General features: G+C 39.4%; 1 protein-coding gene across 3 annotated transcripts in view; it reads left to right on the top strand.

The window, feature by feature from the left end:
* Positions 1 to 1,266: 1,266 nt before the first annotated feature.
* Positions 1,267 to 20,028, top strand: part of YIPF6 (Yip1 domain family member 6) — a 56,411-nt gene continuing 37,649 nt past the window's right edge. For 2 of the 3 annotated variants that reach the window (XR_007149005.1, XM_047844352.1), the window contains exons 1-4: positions 1,267 to 1,457; positions 14,442 to 14,570; positions 15,840 to 15,918; positions 19,755 to 19,797. Coding sequence is in view for 2 of the 3 variants with exons in the window: in XM_047844352.1 (XP_047700308.1) it covers positions 1,401 to 1,457; positions 14,442 to 14,570; positions 15,840 to 15,918; positions 19,755 to 19,797 (308 nt within the window). In the remaining variant the exon portion in view is untranslated. Of the gene's footprint in view, positions 1,492 to 14,441; positions 14,571 to 15,839; positions 15,919 to 19,754; positions 19,798 to 20,028 lie in introns of all 3 variants that reach the window. The other variant, XM_047844353.1, reaches the window with a different exon arrangement.

Raw genomic sequence — 20,028 nt, forward strand, 5'->3', positions numbered from 1 at the left:
GAGCGTGGGGTTAGGGAAAGATAACTAATTTTGGAGGTTTTGCAGGAAATTGAAGAGATTATCAATGGCCACAAGAAACTGGCCGGAAATCTGGACTGGGGTCGAAGTGGGAGGGGTACAATGGGTGACGAAGTTGGGGCTGGGAAATTGTACGTATTCTCTTGTAATAAAAATGTTTCATATTCACTAGCCTCAGTTTTAATATCATTACCATCAGTACCTGAGCAAATATTGAAAATATGCTTGATATGAAGAGCTATGACAGTATTTAAACAAAACAAAACCATACAACTAGCACTGTACACACACCACCACCACCATCACCACCACCATTCATTTGGGAATTTCGTCCCACCACATTCCACATTCTTTCTCCTTAAATTTAAGATTTGATGCCTTTCTGGATTGCTTACCCAAAAATATAAAGCACTTCATTTCACACCCATCCCTACCCTGTTTGTTAAAAGCGGAAACCTGGTATTCCCATCCCCCAAAACACTTAGGTCTACAGCGTGCATCAAAAATGTATTACCTGATCTCATTATAACCTGGGGCCGTGGTAAAGTGGAGTGAGAAACACTGAGAAACACCCGGAATTAAATAGGGAAAAAGAGGTTGGCACATGTAGGGTTTTTTTCTTTCTTTCTTTTTCTTTTTTTTTTTTAAAGTTATTCTTACAATCATCACTCTCTTTAAGACCTTAAACTTTTTTAGTATTTGCTCCAAATCGCTTAGCAATTTTGGAAGTTGTACTGGTATTAGCATTTTGGCCAATGTATATAGAGAAGCTGGCTTCGCCCCTCCTCCAAGGGGGAAAGGGAGAAAAGTCATCTTGTATAGTTTATAATAAAGTTGAGAAGTGGTAACTGGCTGGTAGCGGGGCGGGGCAGGACGGGGGATCGCAAGGAATCATTCAGGCAGGGACCAGGGCAGAGGGAGCAGTTGGTCTGGAGGGCTTGACTGCTTTATTCGGCAACACGGAATCTTGAAATTTCTCTGCGGCCCCGGGGAGGCGCAGGCTTTTTCCGTGAAGTGCTGGCTCCGGAAACCGGCAACAAGAGCAAGAAACGGGTGCGTGGGTGCGGTGGATTAAAACACACACACACACACACACACACACACACACACACACACACACACAGGCAGCAGTGAAGCGATCTGAAGATCGGCGTTGAGTATTAAAGAGGGAGTGGCCTCAAAGAAGCGAGGCGAGGCGCGGCAACTCAGACCTCTCGCCAAAAGCTGGAGGACAGGGAGAGCAAAGGGCAGGCGCCGCCTGCAGTTGCCAGACGCTTTACAGTGACGCGACAGCAGTGCGTTGACGCGCTGATGAGCCGCGGCCTCCACGTCTTAGGTTCCGCAAAGGCCTGTGGGAGCGACCCGGGAGAAGGAGGGCCAAGATGGCGAAAGCGGCAGAGTCTTCGGGAGAGCCGGGGACAACGTCGCCCAGGCCCCTGGTGAGCTTGGGTTCTGCGACGAAAGGGACTGAGGGTGAGGCAGAGCGCCCTTATGGAAGTCGGGTGACGGGCTCCTGGCCTGAGAAGGCCGGAACTCCTTTCTCCCGGTAGGCCTGTCCTGTATCCTATGCCAGAACCAGCCCCAACACTGCACCTGCTCTTTGGGCTCACCGCTTTCCCCCTGCTCTCCTCGTTCCTTCAACGCCTTCTTGGGAAACTCCGATTCACTTTGCTTTCCCATACTCTGAGGGAAAGTCCTCATCCCGTACATTGTGTTAAATGCCAAGCTTTAGGTGATTTCTTAAGTATCTTAAGAATTTAGATGTTTCTGCTGTCCTTCATGTTATCAAGAACCTGTTCTTGTTGGAGTAGCATTCTTGGATTAATGATATTACTTCCCATAGAACGTTATAACTTGATTATTGATTTGTTCAGTGACCCCAGTAGTTTTGGTTTCATCCCTGCCCTCACTGTTGCAGCTCCTTGTAATTCTCTTCATGATGCTGTCTTGCTCCTGTTGTTACAGGGGATATGATTTCTATTGCAAGTACAAGCCCAAAGCCTGGACAGGTATTTAAGAGCAGAGGTTTTGGAGTTAAACTTACCTGGACTGGAATCACCCCACTCTGCCTCCTATGAGAGTTTGGGCAAATTATTTCATGGAGAATGTTTTCTTCATCTGTAAAATGGATATATAAATACGTGCCTCAGAGAGCTTTTAGGAAGATGAAATGATATGATTTATGTGAAGTGCAGAACACAATCAGCGTCATGAACTAAGGATTGTAATTAATTCAGCATTCTGCCCCAAGATCCCTCTTCCAAACAGTGTTTAGTTCTATAGCAGTTGTTTAATGGTACATCCCTTTCCTCTGTTTTAAATTGGCAACTTAACATAGCAGAGTACTGAACTGGGAGTCAGGTGAAATTGCTTCTAGTCCTGCTTACTTACTTACTGAGTACTTACTTATTACTTACTGATAAGTTACTTACTACTACTTACTAGCACTATTTGTTCATCTCTTCATTCATTCAACAAATATTTCTTGAACATCTGTGTCCCAGGCACTCCTTTAGGCACTGGGGATACAGCAATGAAGGAGAGTTGGGTAGGTCCAAGTTCTCATGGAACAATTGTGACCTTGAGGAAATCACTCTCAACACCAGTTTCCTCATTTGGAAAATGAGGATAGTAACTCATCACAGAACTAATGAGAGTACTAATGAGCTAATATACACACAGTGCCTGGATAAGACATAGTTTACAGGTGTTTAGCTGTTTTTGTAGTTGCTGTTCCACCTCTCTTATGAAGTTCTCCACAATTAAATTTAGTGGTTCTGGTCATTCATTGCTCAATGTCTGATCGACTTCTATTCAGTAATGCTTATTTAAGTCCCACAATGTGCAGTGCACTGTGCTATCTGCTTTAGGAAATACAGATGGCCTGCCCTTTTTGGTACTTACAGCCTAGTAAGACAAATGTACGATGCTAAGATAAGATAGTAAATCAGAGAGAGTTACATATAAAATATTAACAAAATTTAAAGGAAGATGCTATCATGTCTAGTTGGGATGACAAAGCAAGCTACATAGTAGAAGTTATATTCGAGAGGGCCTCAAAGGATGGGTAGGATTTGAAATTTCAGGTTACCATAAGAGCTATCAGTGATTGAGAACCTGCTATATGCCAGGATTGTATTAGACATCCTCCACACACTTTCTAAACTTCACAGCAACCATTTCAGTTAGTTGGTTTTTAAACTGTTTTACTTGCAGATGAGGAGATGAGACTCAGAGAAGTTTGACGATTTCCCTAGGGTCTTAGAACCAGTTAGTGGCCAGGCCTGAAATTTGAAGCTGGGTCTGCGTCTAAAGCCCAGATTATTTCCATTAATACTGCACAACCTCTCATAGGCAAATGTACAGAAGTTGGGAATTGTTAATGTGTTTATAGGATAACAGATCATTTTGGCTAAAGCACAGGGAAGTATTAGAAGGTAAGCCTTAAAAAATAAGGCTACTGAATTAGGGAGGCAGTATGGAACAGTGGTTAGGAATTTGTGTGCTGGGGTCAAATTGCCTAGATTTGATTTTAAGCTCTGTCATTTAATCTCCCCATGCCTCAGTTTCCCCATCTGTAGAATGAAGATACAGCAATAATACGCTCATAGGGTTGTTAGGTGGATTCAATGAGTTAACGCATGTAAAACACTTGGTAGTGTGCCTGGCACGTAATAATCATGCAATAAGTATTATTTATTCTTATTGACTACTGAGCTTGGAGGTGTAATAGGCAATGAGGTGCCAGTGGAAAGTTTTAAGAAGGGAAGGGCTTAAAATCATGACTTTGACAAAATAATAGAAGGGTTACCATGTCTGGAATCTAGACCAGTGAAACCAGTAGTTCTAAGAACAGGTGATTGCTACCTGGACTATAGCAGTGGTGGGGTCATGAAGTTTAGAGAGGCAGGATCCTTAAGGGTTTGTAGTGCTAGGGAGAATGTGTCTTACATCAGTGTTTTTCAAACTTTAATGTGCATAGCAACCATCTGGGGAATTTTTTTAGATTGCAGATTTTGATTTGGTAGGTCTGAGATGAGACCTGAGATTCTGCATTTCTAACATGCTTCCAGGTGTTGATGCTGCTGTGAGTCCCAGTACCACATGTTGAAAAACAAGGCTGTAGACAAATGGTGGGATAGTGATACCCTGAACAGATATATGTAAGAGGAGGATGAAGACCCTAAAAGTTGATTAATTCACTTTCGGACAGGTTCAGTTTGAGATATTGGCAAGCCATGCAATAGATACCCAGCAGGCAGTTTGTCTAAACCCTGAATTTCAGGGCTCAGAAGATGTCAGGATTAGAGATGTTTGTTTGTTTGTTTATTATTAAATTTTTTTAATGTTTATTTATTTTTGAGAGAGAGAGAGAGAGAGAGAGAGAGAGAGAGAGAGCGAGCGAGCCGGAGAGGGGCAGAGAGAGAGAGAGGGAGACACAATCTGAAGCGTAGCAGGCTCCAGGCTCTGAGCTGTCAGCACAGAGCCCAACGTGGGGCTCGAACTCAGGAACAATGAGATCATCACCTGAACCGAAGTCAGACTTAACAGACTGGCTTAACAGATTGAGCCACCCAGGAGCCCCTAGAGATGTTTATTTCGGAGTCATTTGCATAGAGTTGGAAAGACAGTCTTTGGTAATGCCTATCTATTGCTTGTCTGTTTGGGGAACAGGAAAAAGAGTTATAATAATGGCTTTAGCCTGAGGTCTGGAAGCATGTTGGTCCCAGGTAAAGGGGCCGGTTGGAGGCCATGCCACTAGCCACCCTCCCTACTTCTTGAAGCCAAGCCTGTTTGACTGAGCTGGTTTCTGCTTGATGCTCCTCTACTCGTTGACTCTTTGCTCCAGGGTTTTGGTCAATAGTATAATTCGTCTGGTCCCAGCTGCTTTCTTAAGGCTGCAGTCCCTGGTTTTACTGTTTGTTTTTGGCCTTGCCTCTACCCACTCCCCTCGTTGGCCCAAGCCAGGCAGTGAAGTGCATGTGGGTTTCTGTGCACACATGTGCACATATGTGCATGAACCCACCTGCACAAGAAGAAGGGACATGGGATCCAAACTCACCTTCTATCCCCACTGAGAGGCTAGTCAGAGAGCAAGGTCCACTAGCTGAGGGCCTGGAAGTCCTGTCTGTCTTATGTGAGGCTGGAAGGCCACAGATCCTGGCTCAGCTCACTGAACAATGTCACTCATTCTCCTGAGAAGAGATATTGAGGAAATGTTGGGATGGGGAATAGGGTGGGAATCACATGGCCTTTAATGACTGTAGTGACTTCCAAAATCAATTACCTGGAGTTAGGCCACAGGTTAAGGACACAGTCTTCTACAAGGCTGCCCTTATTTCAGACACCAGCCACAGGTTTTGCTGTTCCCAGGACCACTCTTAATTCTGACCTACTGGCTACAGAGGGGTTCCTGTGTTCCCCCTCAAACTCCATACTTAACTAGAATGATTCACAAAATTCAGGACAGCACTATACTTAAAATTACAGTTTCATTATAGCAAAAGGATGCAATCCAAACCAGTGAAAGGGAGAGATGTGTAGGGTGAAGTCTGGGAGGGTCCCTAACACAAAGCTTCCTTGTCTTCTCCCTGTGGAATCAGGACCCTGTTAACCCCCTGAGATATCAGTGTGTGACAATATGCAGAATATTGCCAATCAGGGAAGTGCACTCATGTATCCAGAGTCTTTATTGGTGTTTCTTTATGTAGGCATGATTGACTGGGTCATTGACTCCTCTCCTCCTCAGAAGCCAGGTTTATATCACACGACTCAAAGCTTCAGCCCTCTAATCTTGTGTTTGGTCTTTCTGGAATGGTTAACCTCCATGCTGAGCCATCTCATTAGCAAAAACTGTCTAGGGGCCTACCATGACTTATTTGTTAGCTAAACTGTTATGGCACACCATGAATAACAAAAATACCACTCTCATTTGGGAAATTCCCAGGGTTTAGAGGAATGGGAGACAAAACCCAGCCAAATTCTTTATTATCCAATAGTGACAGAACTACAATAGACTCCCTGGGAATCTTGAAATAGAGCTAACATTTATCTAGCTCCTGCTGTGAGCCTACTACTAAGTGCTATACACATAGTAATACGTTTCTTCCTCACAACAACCCTGAGTGATGATACTGTTATCTCAATTTTACTGAGGTGCGCAGAGTAAGGAACCTGCTCAGTGTCACGTAGGTAGTAAATGATAGAGCTGGGATTTGAACCCAGGCTGTCTGGCTTCAGCAGTCTTCACTCTGCACTCTTAACCCATACTCTCCAAATCTGTATGTTGAGCATTGACCAACTATGTGTTAGGTGCAATGCTGGTGTTACCTAATTCTTACGGCACTTTGTCTTCAAGTGAGAGCAGAGCCCAATTTGGCTTCGAAGCTCATTCCTTCTGTACTGCCTTGCCTTACCCTAGCACTTGCAGGCAGTGAGAAAGCTCAAACAGTTGTCCTGGACCTTGAAATGTCAATGTCATAGTAGTGAGAGAATACAGCTTTGAAAGGGGTGGTTTACATGTTAAATGCTGAAGAGTATTCAGAGGGTAAAAGGATCCCTGTACTTCTTGATGATGAGCCGAGTCAGTAAAGTTATGGGGAGGCCAGTACCAAATTACAAAGGATTAAGGGAGTGGGCGAGTGTAGAGCCATTTAATCAGGAAAGAGGAGAGGAAGAACAGTTTGAGGGAATGGCAAAAACAAAGAAGTGATGTATTTAAAAATTCTATTACAGGAGCTTTCAGTATATAAACAAAATAAAGAGTGGTATAATGAACCCCATGTACTTAACCAAATTCTGCTATTCTTATTTCATATTCCCCACCACATTTTTTACTGGAGTATGATTTTTTCAATTTAATCTTTTTTAAATTTATTTTTTAAGTTCAAGTATAATTAACATACAGTGTTATAATAGTTTCAGGTGTACAGTATAATGATTCAACCATTGTATATACATCTCAGTGCTCATCACTGTAAGTGTACTCTTAATCCCTTTTGTCTTTTTCACCCATCCCCTCAACCAACCTCCTCTCTGGCCACCACAGATTTGTTCTCTATATTTAAGAGTCTGGGTTTTTTTTTTTGGCTCTTTTTTTCTTTGTTCATTTGTTTTTGTTTCCTAAATTCCACATATGAGTGAAATCATATGGTACTTGTCTTTCTTTGACTTATTTTACTTAGTAGCATTACTTACCCTCTAGATCAACCCATGTTGTTGCAGATGGCAAGGTCTCATTCTTTTTTTATAGCTGAATAATATTCCATTGTACATATATACCACATCTTCTTTATCCATTCATCAGTTGATGGACATTTGGGTTGCTTCCATGTCTTGGCTCTTATAAACAGTGCTGCAATAAACACAGGGGTACAAATATCTTTTCAAATTAGTGTTTTGTTTTCATTGGGTAAATACCCAGTAGTGGAATTACTGGATCATATGGCAATTACTGGATCACTATTTTTATTTTTTTGAGGAACCTGTGTATTGTTGTCCACAGTGTCTGCACCAGCTTGCATTCCCACCAACAGTGCATGAGGGTTCCTTTTTTGTTGGAGTATGATTTTTAACCTTGTTATTTTTAACTAATTTTATACCTATAGAAAACACAGAGAGTTTCCTATATGCCTTCTCTAGTGTTAACATTGTATATAACCATAGTAAAGTGATGACAACCAGTAAATTAACATTGGCATAATGCTATAAACTAAGTTACAGATCTTATTTGAATTTTATCAGTTTTCTACTAATGTCCTTTTTTGTTCCAGGATCTTATCCAGAATCTCGCATTTCATTGAGTTACTATTTTTCCCTGGTTCCCTTAGATCTTTAATGGTCTTTTGTTGTCTTTCATGATCTTTTCTGAGTGTTTTAAAGCAAATTATAGACATATGACTTTACCTGTAAATACTTAAGTATGTTTCTCTAACAGGTAAGGACGTTTTCTTTGTTATCACAGTAACAAAACTAATAATTCCTCAATATCATCTAATCTGTACTCATCATCTCACAGTTTTCCAAAAAAAAAAATGTGTTTTTACAGTTTGTCCGAATCAGGACCCAAAGGTCAGCAAATTGCATTCAGTTAATAAGTCTCTTAAGTCTTTCTTAATATGTAAATGTTCTCCTGTTTTTAATGCAATTTATTTGTTTAAATTTAGTCATTTGACTTCTGGAATTCTCCACTTTCTGTATTTGGCTGATTATATCCTCATAGTGTTTTTAGTATGTTCCTCTAGCCACAGATTTTCTGTAAACTCTAAGATTATATTCAGGTTCATTTTGGCTGGAGATGGGGCAAGAATAAAAAAACTTAGGTGGCCCCTAAAATTAGGAATGTTTGTTTTTTAACTATTCATTAAGTTTCAAAATATACCAGAGTACAATAGTAAAATATACCTTCATGTACCCAACCTTCAATACTTATCAATTTATGGCCTATCTATCCATTTCCTATCTATACTATTTGGAAGCAAATCTCAGGCATCATTACATTAGTAAATATTTAATACATGTCTCTAAAAGAAAAGGATTCTGTTTTTAAAGAACATAACTATAATATCATTGGTACATCTAAAAAATTAGTAAACTTCTAATATCAAATATCCTGTCAGTATTCAAATTTCCAATTATCTCCTAAATGTCGTATTTTTAGAATTTAAAATCTGGCCTAGGGGCGCCTGGGTGGCTGAGTCGGTTGAGTGTCCAGCTTCAGCTCAGGTCATGATCTCATGGTCCGTGAGTTCGAGCCCTGCATCGGGCTCTGTGCTGACAGCTCAGAGCCTAGAGTCTGCTTCAGATTCTGTCTCCCTCTCTCTCTCTGCTCCTCCCCCACTCACAATGTCTCTCTCTCTCTCTCTCTCTCTCTCTCTCTCTCTCTCTCTCCCCAAAAATAAATAAACATTAAAAATTTTAATCTGGCCCAATACCTATTTTATTAATAAGGTTTTATTGGAATATAGCCACACTTAATTGTTTATGTATCATCTCGGACTGCTTTCATGCTGTAACAGCAGAGTTGAGTAGTTGTGACAGAATCTACATGACTCTCAAAGTCTAAAATATTTACTTTTGGGGCCCTTTATAGAAAAAGTTTGGGGACCCCTGCTTTAAGCAATCATCTTTTAGAATAATTAAAAATAAAAAAAATATTTTTTATATTTATCTTCATTTTAACCACTTCTGCAGATCTTCATTTCCTGTGTAAATCCAAGTTTCCTTCTGATATATTCCTGAAGATCTTTTTTTTTCAGGAGTAGAATTCAGTGATTCATTGCTTACATAATACCCAGTGCTCATCACAACAAGTGCCCTCCTTTTTAGAAAGAAAAAAAAATTAATGTTTATTTACTTTTGAGAGAGACAGACCGCACAAGCAAGGGAGGGGCATAGAGAGAGGGAGACATGGAATCCGAAGCAGGCTCCAGGCCCTGAGCTGTCAGCACAGAGCCTGATGCAGGGCTTGAACTCACGAGCTGTGAGATCATGACCTGAGTTGAAGTCGGGCGCCCAACCAACTGAGCCACCCAGGCACCCCAACAAGTACCCTCCTTAATACCCATCACCCACCTAGCCCATCTCCCACCCACCTCCCTCCATTAACCCTCAGTTTGTTCTCTACTTTTAAGAGTCTCTCATGGTTTGCCTCTCTCTCTCTCTTTTTCCCTTTGCTCATTTGTGTTGTTTCTTAAGTTCCACATATGAGTGAAATAATATGGTATTTGTCTTTCTCTGACTGACTTATTTTGCTTAGCATAATACACTGTAGCTCCATCCACATCATTGCAAGTGGCAAGATTTCATTCATTTTGATGGCTGAATAGTATTCCATTGTACATATATACCATATTCCTGAAGATCTTTTTTTTAACATTTCTTGTGCAACTTTTGCTTATCTGAAAAAAGTCTTTATTTTCCTTCATTTTTGATAGCTGTTTTTGCTGGGTTTTCTGGGTTGACAGTTTTTTCAGCATTTTAAGGGTGTCTCCATTTTTTTTCTGGCTTGTGTAGTTTTGGGTGAGATGTCTGTTACTGAAATTTTTCCTCTGAATGCAATGTCTTTTTGTCTCTGGCTGGCTTCAGGATTTTTTGTTTTGTTTTGTTTTTAGTAGTTTGGATGTGTTTAGGTTTGTAGATTTTGGGTTTTGTTTTGTCTTTAAGTATTTATCTTGAGTGGGGTTCTCTGGGCTTGGATCTATCAGTTGATGTCTTTTATTATTTTTGGAAAATGTTCACCCATTATCTTTTCAAATATTTCTTCAGGCACATTTTCTCTCTCTTGTTCTAGGATTCCAATTATATACATATTAGACCGTTACTATTGACCCACAGCTCTTGGATGCTTATTCTGTTTTGGGTTTTGTTTGCTTTTTCCATTCTTATTGAGATATAATTGACATAGTAACATTGTATAAGTTCAAGGTGTACAACAATGATTCATATGTTTTTTTTTAATCTTCTGTTTTTGTTTTAGTCTGGATAATTTTCACTGACCTATTACTGATTTTCTTTGGCTGTGTCGAGTCTATGGATAAAGTTGTCAAAGGCATTCTTCATCTATTACTGTGTTCATTTATTTCTGGCATTACCATTTGAATCTAACAGTTTCCATCTCTTTGCAGAAGTTCACCATCATTTATTTGTGCATATACCTTTTCTACTAGAGCATTTAACATATTAATCATAGTCCTCTTAATTTTTTTCTGATAATTATAACATCTAGGTCATCTCAGAGTCTGTCTTGTCATAGTGGGTTGTTTTTTCATTGTGGGGGTGTAATATTTTTTATTGAATGCTGGCCATTGTGTATAGAACAGTAGAGATGGCCTGGAAGTAGTGCATCTTTTCTTCCAAGTTTTTACTGTGGGGATTAAGTCAGTCTAGTCAGGAGTTGAATGGTGTTTGGATTTTATCCTTGCAATGGGAACCTTCAATCTGTCACCAGCTTCAAATTCCTCTTCCACTACATTGTGCTTAGGGTGGGTGCTAGATCGTCCTGGTGTTTTTCTTAATGTCCCTGTTCTATGCTCAGATCTGTGCATTTTCCCTTTGCCCTTGCATAAAATAGTGGGTCTTTCTCTAACCTCTAGCCCCTCCCCTAGCAGTAGACTGCTATTGGTTTTGACTCCACACTTGCTAGCCTGGGAGAAGGGATTATTTGCTGTCTTGGTCCAGCCTCAGCCTTAGGTAGTTCATATGTCCCTGTTTCTCCCCCAGCTGAAGGACACTGTAGTGGTCTGGCTTCAGGATGTTTTCCTATCCCTCTCCCAGAAGTAGAGACATTTGTCTTTCCCTTTCACCATACACAGTAGGCCTTCACCTGTGCCCTGGAGACAGCAGGGTTCTCTTAGTAGCTCTAAGGCTCCTGTTCTGTAGGGGAGAAGGGCCTGAGCAGGGGCTCTTTGCTTTTCTCAGAATTGGCAGCTGCTCCCTTCCCCAGCACCAAGACCCAGTGGAAATCTCTGGTGTAGAGCCCACAAGTGGGTGTGAACTCCCCTCGTGTCTGATGCATCCAGGGGCCCTGTACTCACATACTAGTCCATGCTTGGCCTTTGGCAATTCCTTTTAAGTTTTCGCTGAATTCTTAAGCATCTGTGTGATATCTAGTGTCATTGTCTTATATTTTGCTGCACTGTGCAATGTAGTGCTCATGTCCCATCTTTTCCTAGAAGCATCTCTCCTTCCTTAGATTTTATTCAGGCTACTTGGTTGCCCTACAACCTCAACTATCTGATGGGTTTAAGAAAAGTTATGATTTTGTAGTTTAACTTTTCCTCATTGTTCTAGTGGTAGGCGTATTCTTTCTAGCTCTCTGTATCCTACTCACAAGTCAAATTCAGTGTTCTAAAGTCACTTGAAATAGTTGGCTCTCTGTGTAGTTGTGCATTTAATTCAACGTACAGTAGATTCATTTGTTTCATTTTTCTTTCAGTTTTAAGGACTTCTTTTAAATTTTTTTAAAAAATTTTAAACGTTTATTTATTTTTGAGAGAGACGGAGACAGAGAGACAAAGTGCAAGCAGGGGAGGGGCAGAGAGAGAGGGAGACACAGAATCCGAAGCAGGCTCCAGGTTCTGAGCTGTCAGCACAGAGCCCAACACAGGGTTCGAACTCACGAGCTGTGAGCCAAAGTCAGACGCTTAACAGACTGAGCTACCCAGGTGCCCCGGACTTCTAAATTTTAATTTTGTTTCATGATTGTGTGAACTATTTATATGACTTCAAGTCCTATATATAGAACTACTTGTATTTGCAGAAGCCTAGCTTCTCTATCTCCTCTACCTTATTCTCTCCTTTCCTTAATGGAAGCCTCTTTTAAAAAAAATCATATGACTTATTTCTTACATTATGACTTAAATTATACTGCATGATTTATTTCTTATACATTTCTTACATTTAAAAGTAACATTCACATGTGAGTGTGTGTGCGTGTGTGTGCATTGAGCGCCTTTATAGCCTCTACTTTCTTAAATGAATGGCAGCATATTATAAAAACTTTTCTCCACATTGTTTTTTTATTCAATACTCCATAAATAGTTCTTTAGAGATACTCCCATTCCTTCTTATAGATGCACAGTGCTCCATTATGTGAATACATCATACTTTGTTCAGCTAGTTCTGTGTTGATGGATGTTTAGGTTATTCTCAGGTTTTTGCTTTTACAAGTAACGTTATAATAAACAGCTTTGTGTATATGTTCCTTTTGGAACAATGGAGTAGTATTTTTGCTACTCTATCTTTAGACTCCTAAAAGTGGCATTGCTTTCAGTGGATGATCCATATATAAATTTGCTAGGTATGGCCAGATTCATCCTCAGTGGAATGTAGTGCTACTTTGCATTTCCACCAGAAGCGTGTAAATACTCTTTCCCCACAGTTTCACCTGCAGAGTATGTTGTCAAACTGTTGGATTTTTGCCAGTCTTAACACGTAAACATTTTTTTTAACGTTTTTATTTATTTTTGGGACAGAGAGAGACAGAGAATGAACGGGGGAGGGGCAGAGAGAGAGGGAGACACAGAATCGGAAACAGGCTCCAGGCTCTGAGCCAACAGCCCAGAGCCTGACGCAGGGCTCGAACTCACGGACCGAGAGATCGCGACCTGGCTGAAGTCGGACTCTTAACCGACTGCGCCACCCAGGCGCCCCAACACGTAAACATTTTTATTACAAGCAGTTTTAATTTGCATTTCTTTTTTTTATTTTTTAATTAGGTATTTATTTTTGAAAGAGAGAGAGCAAGTGGGGGAGGGGCAGAGAGAGAGGGAGACACAGAATCCAAAGCAGGCTCCAGGCTCTGAGCTGTCAGCACAGAGCCCAACGCAAGGCTCAAACTCGCAGACTGTGAAATCATGACGGGAGCCGAAGTCGGACACTCAACCGACTGAGCCACCCAGGCACCCCTAATTTTCGTTTCTTATTAAAAAGTGTGTTTGAGAATTTATTTTTCAGAAGTTCTTTGAACAACTTTATTCTTCCTAGAATTTCAGTATACTGTCTTACACTTCATTTACCTGCAGCTGCTACCCTCTAAATATTGTGCCCATTGGGCCAAAAGTCATGGGAGAAGTGATCGTCGTATTTGTTTTCTTAGGAACTAGAAGACTCCTGAGTTTTAGTTACAGTAATCAAATTTGGCAGATGAACATAAGAGTTTAAAAGCTTTTAGTCTCATAATTCATTTTGGAAATGTTATTTGATCTGGTTTGCCAGATAACCTGGTAAAAAGAGTATAGATTAAGATTTATTTTGCTATTTCCCTGTTCTTCCCAGTTTCGCTTTAGGCTTCACATAATGCTTTTTTCTAGCCAGCAGAGGCCACCAGAGCCTATCAAAGAACAGAAGAGCTACAGAATTGTGACTATGTGAAGATGTCATTGCTGAAAGGTCTTTTTAAATAGCTTTGCACTCTTGCTAGCTTGTGTATGTCCTGTGAAGATTTCATGCTTGAAAGAAACCAAATATTTAAGGGCAATAAAGTGTCTGTGAAATTTACTTCATATTTTTTCCATCAAATGCTATCTCCTTTAAAAGAAATAAGCATTTGAGAATTTTAGTTAACCACATTGTTTAATGTCTGATAAATTAATGCCTTGCTAAAGACATAGTCCCGGGGCACCTGGGTGACTCCCTTGGTTAAGCATCCAGCTTCAGCTCAGGTCATGATATCGTGGTTTGTGAATTCAAGCCCTGCGTCGGGCTCTGTGCTGACAGTTCAGAGCTTGGATCCCGCTTCGGATTCTATGTCTCACTCTCTCTCTGCTCCTCCCCCACTCACACTCTGTCTCGCTGTCTCTCTCTCAAAACTAAAGAAAGAATAAAAAAATTTAAAAAAAAAGACATACTCACTAGGAAATGATGTCTTTGAGGAATGCTGTAGTTGATTACAGGCTTTAATTTTTTTTCCCAACTCTTCTCAGTTTGCAGGCCTTTCTGATATATCCATCTCACAAGACATCCCTGTGGAAGGAGAAATCACCATTCCTATGAGATCTCACATTCGGGAATTTGACAGCTCCACGTTAAATGAATCTGTTCAGAATACTATTGTAAGTGAGACTAGTTGAAAGAACTTCTGTTCAGTATCATGGGACTAAATAACTAATAGCACTTTGTAATATTTCTTTTGTTTGGTTCACTGACTTTCAATATAATTTATTGAAATTTTAAGATTTTACTCTAGAGAATAATTTGGTATAGCCTTTTTGGAAAGCAGTTTGGCTATAATGAGTATTAAGAATCTTCAGATGTTAAAATATTTTTAAGCTGATAATTCTGCTCCACCTAGAGTATACGGAAATTTTTTTAAAAATATGTTTTTAAAATACAGAAAAATATTAATGTACAAAAATGTTCATCCCAGCATTCGTTATAATAGGGAAAAATTGAACACCAGAGGGGATATCAATTAAATAATGTTACATCTATGTGGTGGAATACCGAACAGCCATTAAAAATGTATTTACAAAGCACTGTTAATAACACGAAGAAATTTTTTTTAATGTTCATTTATTTTTGAGAGAGAGAGAGAGAAATAGAGAGAGTGAGTGAGAGAGCAGGGGCAGGGGAGAAACAGAGAGAGAGGGAGAGACATGGAACTCGCAGTGGGCTCCAGGTTTTGTGCTGTCAGCACAGAGCCTGATGCGGGGCTTGAACTCACGAACTGTGAGATCATGACCTGAGCTGAAGTCAGACGCTTAACCAACTGAGCCACCCAGGCGCCCCGACATGAAGAAATTTCTAGGTGAAAAAATTAGGACAGAATTATCTCAACTATATTTTGAGTGGTTATGTTTGTATTACTATATTCTTCCTCAAATGTCTTGATTCTTAAAAATATGGCTTCTAGGCTTCATTTACCATTTAAATTGGGAATGTTGGAAACTAATTTGTTTTATATTGTGAATAATGTGGTAGCTGGGGAGCAGGCTGATTGGCCCTTGGGACTTCATCACTTGTGAACTGAATGTCAGATGCCATGTTTTGCAGAGCAGACTTTAGTAGTGCTATTATTACTTTAATTTCTTTAAGGTATCAGAACGGCTATAGTTCTCTTTTACAGAGCTTTAAAAATCAAAATAGAACTGGTGGGTATGGTAAAGAGTTAAACATTGGCCTAAGGAGTTAATAAAAAAGTTAATAGAAAAGCCCTACCTCTCTGGTTTGTTTGTATTGTGAAGGAGTTAAACTGGAATTGTAGTTCTAAAATTCCACATGAAGGATTCCCAGGAAATTAAAATAAATCTTAGCAAATTAAGTAAGGGAACTACTTGGCAACTTTGGTCATGACAATGCAGCAAGTTGTTTATGTCTTTCAGATGCGTGATCTAAAAGCTGTTGGGAAAAAATTCATGCATGTTTTGTATCCAAGAAAAAGTAATACTCTTTTGAGAGATTGTAAGTATATGAGGCTTTTGAGAATTTTCTGTTTTTCGCTTTATCTTATCATAAGTACTTTATATGGCTAAATTTCTTTTTTGTAATTAAAAAAATTTTATTATTATGTTTATTTATTTTGAGAGAGAGAGAGAGAGCGCGAGCGCAAGTGGGGGAGGGGCAGAGTGAGAGGGAGCTACAGAATCCAAAGCAGGTTCCAGGCTCTGAGCTGTCAGCACAGAGCCCAATACGGGGCTCAAACCCATGAGTGTGAGATCATGACCTGAGTTGAAGTTGGATGCTCAACCGACTGAGCCACCCAAGCGCCCCTATATGGCTAAATTTCTGTGGTAAGAAAACTGGATGAAAAAATATATAAATGAATATACAAATGAAAATTTGGGAAGAAATAAAAAAATTAGAATGGAATTTCAGAGACTGGAAGATTTTGCTTAATATATTATCTTCATCAACAAATATAGTTTGTATATCCTCAACTGCTATAGTGGACACTGCAAAAAATATCTCTGGAAATTGTAAACACATAAGGACTTTTGTTCAATCAAAGAGCTGACAGTCTCCAAAGGAAAGGCAAAATGTTTAAATATTAAATTAGAATAACAGCTAATACCCATTAAGGATTAACAAAATTATTAATACCTTTATTGACATTTCTATTTTCAGAACTATTAGTCTGATGACTGCATTTTTTTTTGTTCAAGAGTTCTATCAAAACAGTGCTTGCAGTACATTATGCTCTTATTTAGAATTTATTATTAAAATTTTTAGACCTTTTAGTGTTATTTTCATAGTACCCTTTATTAGAAAAATTGAATCAGTTGTGTGAGAATAGTAACAATGATGTTATACATGAGTGTACCTTCTATTTTGGCGGCATTTCAGCTATAATGTAGGGATGTCAAATATGTGGCATATATGCCGTCACTCTGTGGAGACAGGATGCAGCGTCAGAATCTTTTTCAACATAGTACACTATGGGTTGGAGCTGACATGATTTGCTACCGCTGGTATGTGATGGAAAGAGCATGGACAGATCTGGGTTTGAATAGCAGTTCCATCCCTACCTGTGTTATCTTGGATAAGACAGTTAACTTTTCTGAGGCTCAACTTTCTTCCCCTGTTAAAGTGGAGATAATAACATACCTGCTGGTGAGGATTAGAGATCATGCATACCAGCCACCTTGCACAGCATCTGACATTTATTAGGCACTCCGTAAATGATAGCTATCATTCTAGTGCCTTGCCTCTGCCTACACACACATACCTCTTTTTTAATCCTTACAACAACCTTATGAAAAGTTATGGCTCCTGTTTTACAGGTGAAGAAAACGAGTTTCCACGAAGGTGAGTGTCAGGATGACACAGGCAAAATTAGAACCCAGTTTTCAAGTTCAGTGCCCTTTCCATTCTACCACTGTTATCCCAGATGTGAAGATATCCTTTCAACTGCTGCTGTGGCTCAGTTCAGGGCAAGGTTGCTTCAGTGACAATGCAGAACCAGTGTGTTAACTTTGCAGATTAGTGATGATGATTAGCCGTGTCATATGTTAAGGTCCATTCTCAGACCTTGGGATACACAGATGGGCTGGCACAAAGGGTGAGTAAGTCATGGCCCAGATTTGCACTTCTGCCCTGCTGTGTTAGCACAGTCCTGGGCAAAGTGGCAAGGAAAAAATTCACGACTTAAAAATCTTAAAAAAAAAAAAACCACAATGCAATAGGACTTTGCACCCATTAGGATGGTCATTATCAAAGAAACAGAAAATAACAACTACTGGTGAGAATATGGAGAAATTGTAACCCTCGTGCATTGCTAGTGGAAATGTAAAATGGTGCAGCTGCTGTGCAAAACGACATGGTGACTCCTTAGAAAACTAAGCATAGAATGACTATATGATCCAGCAATTCCACTTCTGAGTATATACCCAAAAATTGAAAGCAGGAACTCAAACAGATATTTGTACACCCATGTTCATAGCAGCATTATTCACAATAGCCAAAAGGTGAAAACAATTTCAATGGCATCAATGGATGGATAGATAAACAAATTGTGGTGTATACACCATGTCATATACTATGTATTAATGGAATATTACTTAGTTTTAAAAAGGAGTGAAATTCTGACACAGGCTATGACGTGGATGAACCATGAAGACATTTTGCTGAGTAAAATAAGCCAGTCGCAAGAGGACGTATATTATATTTTTTCACTTATATTAGATACCTAGAATAGTTGAATTTCTAGAAATAAAGTAAAATGATGATTGCTGGAGGCTAAGTGGAGAGTTATTATTTCATGGGTTGGAGTTTTAGTTTGGGAAGATGAAAAAGTTCTGGAGATGGGTGATATGAAGGTTGTACAATGATGACTGTACTCAAAGCCTGTACACTTAGAAGTGACTCAAATGGTAAATTTTGTGTTTATATATATACATATATATACATGTATGTATATATATATAATATATTCTATATATGTGTGTTTATAATATATTCTATATATATATTCTACTAAAATAAAGATTTTTATTTAAAAAAAATTTTTTTTTCAACATTTATTTATTTTTGGGACAGAGAGAGACAGAGCATGAACGGGGGAGGGGCAGAGAGAGAGGGAGACACAGAATCAGAAACAGGCTCCAGGCTCTGAGCCATCAGCCCAGAGCCCGACATGGGGCTCGAACTCGCAGACCGCGAGATCGTGACCTGGCTGAAGTCGGACGCTTAACCGACTGTGCCACCCAGGCGCCCCTAAAATAAAGATTTTTAAATACAGTTACAGAATTTTATTAAAAAACCTCAGTGTATTTTTTAAAAGCCAGTATATTAATGTCAGTTGTACTTGAATTCACTTTTCAATTGATAAGTTCAAAAATTTAACAAGAACAATATTTAATCAGAGTGGTAGGATTATGATTTGTTTTTACATCTTCCTAACTTGCCACAGTGATATCAAAATTACTTATATAATATGAAAAAAAAACAACGTAAGTATGTACATATGCATACTTATTTAAAGTTATGTACATATGAGGGTAAAGTTAGAAATGGTATATGTATCTTTTTTCATATTTGTTGAGGAAGGTAATTTTGCTCTAAGCTGTATGTTACTCATCTGTTGGCATATTAATTACCTAACAGCTATTAATTGAGAACCACTGTGCTTACACCTGATGTTGGTAGAGCGATTTATACCTTTCAAAAAGCTTTCATGTTATTTGCTAAGGTTTAACTTTATAAAATTACCAATATTGGGCTGTTTTTTCACTTATAAGAACAGCGATTCCATACTAGTTCAATTTAATGATTATAAAAGGGAAGCAGTGTGGCAGAGTGGAAAGAACTTTGGAGTAGGAATCAGAAGATCTAGGTTGTGGTCCCACCTCCATACCTAATAAATATTTATATAAACTTGGGTAAGTCACTTCTCAGCTTCAATTTTCATATTCTTGAGGTGATCCTGATTATATTTGCCCTGTCTCCTATAGTGTCAGTTTGGTGGAATGAGTTAACTCTAGTGTTTCTGAGGGTGGAGCACCTAAGTCTCTTGACTCCCGGCCCATTGGTCTTTATAGCATGCTGGAATGTGGCTTAGTAGGTGGAAGAAGGGTGATTTGTGGGATATGGAGTAAACAGAATTTAAAGGATATATGAAGAAGGGCATTCAGAATCGGGGAGCAGGGAGGGCAGCTAGAGGGGTAAGAGGTTGGAAGGGTTGGGCAGGGAGAGCCTTGATGTCTGAATTCCAAGAGTGGGAGAGGCAGATATTGGAATAAAGATAGGAAATTCTACATAGTTGTTTCCTAACAATCTTCTGTTTTTTGCTTGCCTTGTAGGGGATTTATGGGGCCCTTTGATCCTTTGTGTGACACTTGCATTGTAAGTACTTACATTTCCATCCTTTGTCATTTGAGATAGACTGTACTTTTTTGTGTGGAGTTTCAAAATTGAGGGGAATATTGAATATTTCAGTTAGGACTTCTTTGACACATTATGCTCCTTATGATTTAAATCTAAAAAGTCAAGTAGGTTTCCAGATCAATTCAAAAAATGATGGAATTAGAGATGGGAAAATTATGCTCACCTGTTTACCAATTTCTTAGCCTGCTT

Source organism: Prionailurus viverrinus, chromosome X (genome assembly GCF_022837055.1).
Source record: "Prionailurus viverrinus isolate Anna chromosome X, UM_Priviv_1.0, whole genome shotgun sequence".
Taxonomy (NCBI): domain Eukaryota; kingdom Metazoa; phylum Chordata; class Mammalia; order Carnivora; family Felidae; genus Prionailurus; species Prionailurus viverrinus.